The sequence below is a fragment of the Eleutherodactylus coqui genome, chromosome 13 (genome assembly GCF_035609145.1).
Source record: "Eleutherodactylus coqui strain aEleCoq1 chromosome 13, aEleCoq1.hap1, whole genome shotgun sequence".
In the NCBI taxonomy this organism is placed as follows: Eukaryota; Metazoa; Chordata; class Amphibia; order Anura; family Eleutherodactylidae; genus Eleutherodactylus; species Eleutherodactylus coqui.
Window position 1 is genome coordinate 127,359,781 of NC_089849.1, and position 9,322 is coordinate 127,369,102.

Sequence of the window (9,322 nt, forward strand, 5' to 3'; positions counted from 1 at the left end):
AGAGAGATGGTTGGCACATGACTACACAACCAGTACTGCCAGAAACTCCTGCAGCTCCTTTAATGTTGCTGCAGGCATCTTGACCACCTCCCAGACCAATTTTATTCCAGTCTTTTCATCATTTTTTGAAGGGTGTCTAATTCTTGGTAATGGGTAGTGTTTTTACACGCTTCTGAGCCCCTGCCATGCTCACGATGTAAGTTTACATCTTGTTGCCTTAAGTATCTCCCTGCCAGGATGTAAAATTATCTCCTGTGGCATTAAGGGGCCAAAATGCTTGTCCCACAACTAAATATTAAATTTACTCGTTAAACTTTTCGTTTAAATTCAGTAAATTCACTCATTCACCCAAAACATAACAACTTGTCAATCAGATTTAGTTGCTCCGGTGCTCAGATATTTCTGTTACTTATTATAGGTAACTAAATGTTCTTTGGATTTCCTGTCCAAACACCCACCTAATCTGTCCATGACCGCTTGTGCACTGACCCTTATAAGCTAGCCAATAAGGTAACAAGCTGTATTACCCACAAACATATTTAAGACCCAGAACCTTCATGGTCACTGAATTGGGTCCATCAGAGGAAATCATCCCAAAGCAATGGGATGAAACTGAGAGGGAGGAGACACAGATTAGATATTAGACAGTGAGGGTGATCAATGAGTGGAACAGGTTACCACGGGAGGTGGGGAGTTCTCCTTCAATGGAAGTGTTCAGAGGCCGGACAGACATCTGTGTGGGATGATTTAGTGATCCTCCACTGAGCAGGGATTGGACCCGATGACCCCAGAGGACCCTTCCAACTCTTCCAGTCTATGACTCTTAACAAAATTGCAAGTGTCCGGCAGCACTCCTTAGTAGATCCCAAACATGGGTGAGGTACCTTACCATGCAGAGCCATAAAAACAGGATTATTGACCTCCCAATCCCCAAGCGCAGTACAACAATAATTGAGGTAGTGGCAGCATCAGCCTGGCTTGATAAAAACATCTGTGTCGAAACGTTGCCTTTTTAACATGAAGCAATAAAGAGGCGTTGATTTTCTTACACCTCTGATGCTGCCACTACCTCAATTATTGTTAGTCTATGACTCTAAGTCCTTTCTACATCTATATAACAGCTTTTGTTTTGGACATTGTACACGCAGGATACCAATAAAGTCTAATATGTTATTGATAGTGTTACGGACAGCGAGTGTGGACCCACTATGCAAACCAACCGTTTTTACTTTGGGCTAAACCTTAGGGCGTTATCCTGATGGGTACCCAGTATTCATCCTTTAACCCCTGTACAAGGATCTGTACTTTGCAGTGGGGCACCACTACCTCAGGAGTTTTCCCGGTGTGGTTGGCAGCTGACCCTCAGAGGTCAGACACTGGGGCAAAGCATAATGAAACCATGCAGGCTACAGACAGATTCTGGAATGATGTTAGAACAGGCAGAGTGCAATGATACTGTCGGGGGTTAGTCTGCTCAAACAGACTGGTCAGTGATGTTGTCCGTTTCCAAATTGACCTAGGTATGAGCGCTCTTGAGAGGCAAAGCATAGACCGATACACACCGTATAGGTTGAAGCAATGAACTCTGTTTATTTTCTGTATGTCTTGGTTTTTTATAGACAGTCGCTCTCGCAGGATGCGACGTGTGGTTAGTCAGGGAAAAACTCGTGATTCCACATATGACTTAGACTTGTGATTTCACATATGACTTAGACAAGCACATTCTTTTTAGGGACTGATGACTCTCTGTGGTTAAGCCATTTCTTGACAGACTAAGGAACATCTGCTCTGGTGACCTTCCTGATTCCACTCAGGTCAGGCGTAGAGCTCAAGACAGGAAACCACAGGCTTGTTCCTCAGAACAGTCATGAGTTCTGTTACACATAAAATATTGCAGTATTCATCCTTATTGATTAAATGGATTACTAAGCAACATATATTAATCCTTTTAGCCCCTATCATTCCCCCATTTTGGACATCAGGAAGACACACGCAGGGTCCAGTTCTATCGCCCGATGGCGCTGACGGCCTAGTCAGGTCCCTGGACAGTATGTCTAACCTTCATCCAGCAAGGGTCGGCCTACACAGGGGCCGAAAAGGCTTTTGCCGTACATTTGCCCACACAAGAGATTATGACATTGATTACTATATATATACACAACAGCATGACAATTATCTGTACTATACTTTGTAGGATTCCCATGAACCATCCTCCCAGACCAGAAAACCAATTTGCAGGGTTAAGAAAACTAAACCATCCCTGATCTTTATCCTGTTTTATGCTAGTAGCTATTTTTCCCAAGGTATTGATCCTTTGGTGAATGGATTCTGAGTGATCAGAGAGGTTGAACAACACATCCCCTCAAATTCCTCACATCCGTGGTTTATTGTGAGCAACAGGTAATCTATGGCGGCTCTATTTTGTAAAGCTGCTTTCCTGACTCCTTGTATGTCTAGTAGGAGAAGGTCCAAGGCCTGTGATGTAGCATCCAGGCCCTTTACCATATCGCATGCTAATCCATTGATTACTCTTGTGTTATATTGTGCCAACCCGGGAACACCCACAATACTGACTGCCAGTGCCGTATGTTCTGTGTAGCTAAGTAGAGTGGGTGGTCCTTCACATTTGCTATCCAGTCCTTCTACCTCCCTCTTTCGTCTTTTGGTGAACTGTGGGCTGTTAGGTTTTTGGTACATTAGTATGCTCAGTCTAGCTAGGGAGCAGGGACCTCCGGTCAGGTTAGCTGGAATATATGTGTAAGTCAGGTTACCGCAGGACAGGACCCAGCCTAATGGTAATTTGACGTGCCTAAAATGGCTGGGGCTTCGGACTGTGTGGTTGCAGAGCATAGGAGTCTGTACCTTTCTACATTGCTCGACTGTGCGATTACAGAGTCTCTGGGAATCACTAGTCACCCTGGTTTTCTGCGCACAACCTCCCATATGTTCTTTATTACACGTGAAGTTATAGCATACCTCAGCCGGAGCGACATTCCTGACCCGGAAACGAGTCATATTTGACCAAAGTGTATGTTCGACCGCATCACAATAGGGACAATATTCATATACATTAAGAAAGGTATTTTCCTGGATAACATTGCTCTCTTCCACATCACTATCGTTATGCACTATTGAATATATATCGCGAAGTGTCTTTATTGGGGTGGGGATAGACAGTAAGCAAGTCCGTAAAATATCTTCCCCACTCCGAAGGTTGGGCATGCACATGTGGGAGATATTCAGTACGTCTTTTGCAAAGTATTCCCACATGTTGGGGTGTCCTTCCGCCCAACCAGTCCATCTTCTTCTTACATCGACAGTTGGTGAGGAGTTGTCCCGAAAAGAGAGTAGTCCAAGAAGACAAAGGGTAAATAATACACCTATCCAGACTATCAGTGCTGGTGTCCAGGTTGCCATCCCCCCCCCACCACCCTGGGTTGGGCTTATTCTCCACCCCCCTCGTGGTGCTGAGGCGTTGGAACTTTCTTGCAGTGTGAGGCATGAATCCAAGTGGGTTTGCCTTCTACCTTGACCGAGGTGGGAGTGGTTAACAGTACCTGGTATGGTCCGTCAAAGCGAGGTTCCAGTGATTTCCTGACGTGTCTTTTTACCACCACCCAATCTCCAGGTTGCAGAGAGTGGCATCCTTCCAAACTATCAGGGTCTGGAATAGAAGAGAAAACTAGGTCGTGTGTTATTTTTAGTTTTTGGCATAAGTCCTGCACAAAGGAAGTAACTTTATCATGACCCTGGGACAAGACCTGGGGATGGTACAGTCCTAGCCTAGGCACGGAGCCAAAGAGAATCTCATATGGGGACAGTCCTGTTTTCCTATTTGGCGTGGTCCGTACTGAGTAGAGGGCCAGGGGTAGGCATTCGGGCCAAGGTTTTCCTGTTTCAACCATGGCTTTCTGAATTTTTAGTTTGAGGGTGCCATTGAGTCTTTCCACTTTTCCGGAGCTCTGCGGATGATAGGGGGTGTGAAAGGCTTGTTCCACCCCTAAGGCCGACATGACTTCTTGCATTACCTCACCGGTGAAGTGAGTACCTCGGTCGCTTTTTATGGTCTCTGGTACCCCAAATCTGCACACCAACTCTGACACAAGTTTTTTTGCAGTGGCCTGGGCGGTGGCCTTCGGGACCGCGTAGGCCTCGGCCCACCCGGAAAAGAGGTCAACGCATACCAGAACGTACTCATACCTTCCTGCCCTGGGCAGCTGGATGTAATCTATCTGTAGTCTCTGGAAGGGGTACAAAGGTCGCGGAGTGCACTTCCGAGGGGTCTTTACTACTTGACCGGGGTTGTGTAGTGCACAGATTTCACAAGCCTTGACATATGCCTTTGCCATCCTATCAAATCCCGGAGCGTACCACATTTTCTCCACCAGGGCTACCATAGCATTGTGCGAGGCGTGCACCTTCCCATGAGCCAAAAGGGCCATACTAGGATAGGCAGCCGCAGGTAAACACATACGGGAACCCATCATCCAACCTTCATTTCCTTTTACTGCCCCTGCACTTGCCCAGCGCTCCTGCTCTTGCCCTGAGGGGAGTAGGTCCACCTCCTTCTGTGGTGGGACAGAGAGAGTCTGGTCCTTGGCAGGGGGCTCAGGATCCTCCTCCGCTGGGCAGGACCTGGTCTGAACTCTGCACACGGGTGTCCTCCAGTCCAGCAGGGCTGCAGCCTTAGCTGCTCCGTCTGCCTTCTCATTGCCTCTGCTTTCCAAGGAGTACCCTTGGGTGTGTGCTTTTACCTTTATTATGGCTACCTGCTTTGGGAACATGATAGCTGACATTAAACTACTTACTGCCTCACCATTCTTTATCGGTCTGCCTTGAGCTGTTAGGAAGCTCCGCGCGCGCCAAATCGGCCCATAGTCATGCGCAACGCCAAACGCGTACCTGGAGTCCGTGTAGATATTAGCAGTGACTCCTTGGGCGAGCTTACAGGCCTCGGCCAGAGCGCACAGTTCTGCCTCTTGTGCTGACATATGTGGGGGCAAGGCGCGGCCTATCAGTACTTCATTCATTGATACTACAGCAAACCCAGTCACAAATCTGCCCATCTCATTATGGTATCATGATCCATCCACAAACATTTCAAGGTGGGGGTTCAGGAGAGGCTTATCTGTGACATGAGCAAATCCAGCTGTCTCCTGCTCCATGAGTGCTGCACAGTCATGCTGGTGTTCCGCGTCAAAGGCCTCCTCCTCATCAGTCAGGGAATTTGCGAAAAGCTGGTCCCCTGTACTTACTCCCCCATTTGAATCAGTGTCACCTAATGGCAGTAAGGTGGCCGGATTCAAAGTTGTGCAACGTTGAAATGAGACATTGGATGAAGAGTGTACTGCAAGTTCCATTTTGATCTGTCTAGCAAGAGACAGATGTCTACGGCTCACCTGTGTCAGAATTCCATGTACGTCATGGGGCGTGAGGACCACAAAATTGAGTAATACTATTGTAAAGGCCCAGAGGACATTTTACATTCATAAGACATTCCATGTCTGTCCAAGTGGCAGAGTAGTTTTTCTGTATGACTTCCAACTTTCTATGGAAAGCTGCTGGCTCTGTCTGGGGATCGGGCAGTTGCTGACACAGTGCCATCTGGTCTGTGGCGCTCCAGGGTCGCCATGTAGTGACCGTAGACCCGGGAGTTGGTCTATTTGCGTCCGTGGGTCTGTCATTAGAAGACGATGGTCTGCCGGTGTCCTCTTGTCTGACCGTGCCCAATGGTGGACTCGGTCTGTTTGTTTCTCTCTAATGGGTAGTGGAGGTTGTAACGGGGAACAAGGGAACCGGTTGTCTACACTGGTCCCTGGGACGTGGAGTCCCACATACCGTACAGAGTTCTCTAAAACAGGCATTCTGTTGACCACAACGTGGACAGTCCCAAGCCGGACCCCTATTTACTTCAGGGCCCGGGGGTCCTGATTGAGGGCTGTAGGGAGGTGTATCCATCTGGGCAGTAGCCTGTGGATACGTAGGAGGCAGGGGCGGCAAATTGGGATACAGAGAATTAAAGGGATTATTTGGAGACATTGGTGGAGCGGCCGGGACGACAGGAGGGGTCAATGGAACCGTAGGGGTTTCCATGGGAACGTCTATTGGTGGCCGGGCCATAGGACAATAAACTAAAATGCCCTCGCCTCGGGACTCGGAGTCCCAGTGTTCGTCTTCTGCTGTTTTAGAGCAGTCCAGGATGGCCTTCATGCCCTTTTCCAAACCCTTATTTCTTATTTCCTTTCTATGCTTATCCTCATATTGTGACCAAAATTCATAATTGAATGTTCCCGCCTTCTTGAGGCCTATACGTTTGTAAACTTTATAGGCTTGTCTGCAAATGTCCTCCCCTTCTCTATCTTTAATTATTTCAATAGGAGTCTGATATGTCTTAGATTGTTCAGACCCCATGTTTGACCAGTTTCAACTATTCTTCACTAAGTATACAGGACGTATATTTCACACAGTAAACTAAGATAATCACTGAGATTATCTGGGAACACACAGTTCCCTGTCCCGGAATAGATTTACAGAACTAAAACGTGGTCAACTTCAAACACTAGGATTCAGGGGAGACCAGACTTCGCCTCTTAGGGAACTTTTAGTAATATTATAACAGATCCAGAGTAACAATATTACTGCCAGAAATGAGACTATAATAATGACAATTATTTCAATCTCCAATACAGACAACATGACTCTTTAAGTCCCAATGAGTGAGTTCTTCCGTCTAGGACAGTTAAATGAACTTATTCACTCTAAAATTTGGGCGGGGCAGAAAATATATTGAAACATGCAACAACTAACCTCTAGTCCGTTAGAGACACAGATCTAAAGAATCCAGACTGTATAATAGTAAGACAATCTCTTACCTTTACACCGGTGTTTTTAGTCTGGGGTCTCAGGATCCAGTGTCCACGTCAACGGGCCAGGAGTTTGTTTCAGTCTACTGGTTGCGATGTCCCGTAAAGATAAGCCCCGCCCCACGTTTGGGCGCCAAGAACTGTCGGGGGTTAGTCTGCTCAAACAGACTGGTCAGTGATGTTGTCCGTTTCCAAATTGACCTAGGTATGAGCGCTCTTGAGAGGCAAAGCATAGACCGATACACACCGTATAGGTTGAAGCAATGAACTCTGTTTATTTTCTGTATGTCTTGGTTTTTTATAGACAGTCGCTCTCGCAGGATGCGACGTGTGGTTAGTCAGGGAAAAACTCGTGATTCCACATATGACTTAGACTTGTGATTTCACATATGACTTAGACAAGCACATTCTTTTTAGGGACTGATGACTCTCTGTGGTTAAGCCATTTCTTGACAGACTAAGGAACATCTGCTCTGGTGACCTTCCTGATTCCACTCAGGTCAGGCGTAGAGCTCAAGACAGGAAACCACAGGCTTGTTCCTCAGAACAGTCATGAGTTCTGTTACACATAAAATATTGCAGTATTCATCCTTATTGATTAAATGGATTACTAAGCAACATATATTAATCCTTTTAGCCCCTATCAATACTAAGTAAATCCATGAATCTGGGCACACGCAGGGCAGACAACGAAGACAGGAACAGGAGGCCTTTGCTAGGTGACAAGCAAACATACACCAACACTCGGGCAAAGAGGAGAGTCCCCAGCTCAGCTAAATAGGAGAGTAATAGCCTATTACACTGCAGCTGGGCTGAGAGCACTGGAGAGGATTAACTCTAGCAGTGCTGATAGAACGTACACAGCTAAGAGCTATTCATACAGAAGGAGTAGAGTGACGTACGCATCTGCCCGAAAAAGCAAGAGGGTGGCAAACCCGGACAGCCGACCTAACCGATAGATTGCCCCATGAGAAATAGATTTTAGTGGAAATTAATTAGCTTCAAAGTCAGCTGCAAACAGGATTGTCTTGTGACCCCTATGGCCAATTATGGTGCCAGAGCCCAACAGAGTATCTTCTGCAGGACGATGCTTAGACTTTCTATGTTCAGGCATTGCAGATTTCCATTGGGGAAAATTTGTGTCATTCCACCGAAGAGAAGAGGATTTCTGTAAATCCTATCCAGATAAAGTGTTTAGTGCAGCTCTGCATGTGGCAGAATTTGCTGCAGATCTCCTCAGATTTCATTCTTTGCAATGAAAAAATGCGCAGAAAGATCCACGATGAAACCCACGAGTAACACATTGTGATGCCCACTTTATGGGGCTTATCCTCCAGATACCTTCCACTGCATGTAATGTGTAATATGCGTTGCTCACACTTAACTGTGCCGTTTCCTCTGTTTATAGATGTTTGTGATCCAAAATGGTGCCGTATTTGCCACGAATCCCTCTGCAGTTCCAGTCGCATCTTCAGGATTTGCTCAGCCATATCCACCGGCCACCACTCCACCACCATATATCCCCCAACAAGTCAAAGCTTTTCCAGCATCGTAATTACATGATACAATGTGAGAAGCAGAGAGCAGATGAGGATTCTCATAGCAGCCAATCAGATCCCTTGGAATTGTAATTACAGTATTTATGGATAAAAGCGAATATGAAGTTAGTGATGTTAGATGAGTGATAGAACAATCCAACATAGTATGAGCTCTAGCCATCCCGTAGAGCACTGTAGCTATAGACTTAGTAATGTGACGTCATTACCCGCTACATCATCATCTTTATTTCTGCTCTTGTGATTTTTGATACACGTCTACAAGTGATTTATTTCCATGTCCTAATAAAGTCTTATAATTATATTATTACCCTGCAGATATGTTCTCTTCTACCATCATTGTACCCTGTGGGAATGTAAATGAACCCTTTTACTACAAGAGATGGTGACACTTAAGGGGTTTTTGTCAGAAAAAAAATCTATACTAACCTATTCCTCCCCGTCAGTCTTCTTACTGCATCTTCTCCCCGCCAATCTTCTCTAGTCCCCCGGGTCACCTCACCATAAGCCGTCCGGATCCTCCTCTTCTTGTTATGGAGTGTCCATTCTTGTCATTCTTCTTCCGGTAAGTGTATATATGTGTCTGTCTCCCTCCCTCCCTCCCTCCCTCTATCTATCTATCTATCTATCTATCTATCTATCTATCTATCTATCTATCTATCTATCTATCTATATCATATCTATCTATATCATATCTATCTATCTATCTCATATCTATCTATCTATCTCATATCTATCTATCTATCTATCTATCTACTATCTATCCCATATCCATCTATATTCTATCTATCTATCCTCTCTATAAACTATCTTTCCTCTATCTATCTATCTATCTATCTATCTATCTATCTATCTATCTATCTATCTATATCATATCTATCTATATCATATCTATCTATCTAT

At 45.5% G+C, this 9,322-nt stretch overlaps 1 protein-coding gene across 1 annotated transcript in view; it reads left to right on the plus strand.

Moving 5' to 3' along the window:
* LOC136587789 (membrane-spanning 4-domains subfamily A member 4D-like) overlaps positions 1-8,723 on the plus strand; it is a 134,498-nt gene extending 125,775 nt beyond the window's left edge. The window contains exon 7 of the mRNA XM_066586552.1: positions 8,272-8,723. Within this exon, the coding sequence (XP_066442649.1) occupies positions 8,272-8,418 (147 nt within the window). The 3' untranslated portion in view covers positions 8,419-8,723. The remainder of the gene's footprint in view (positions 1-8,271) is intronic.
* Positions 8,724-9,322: the final 599 nt, after the last annotated feature.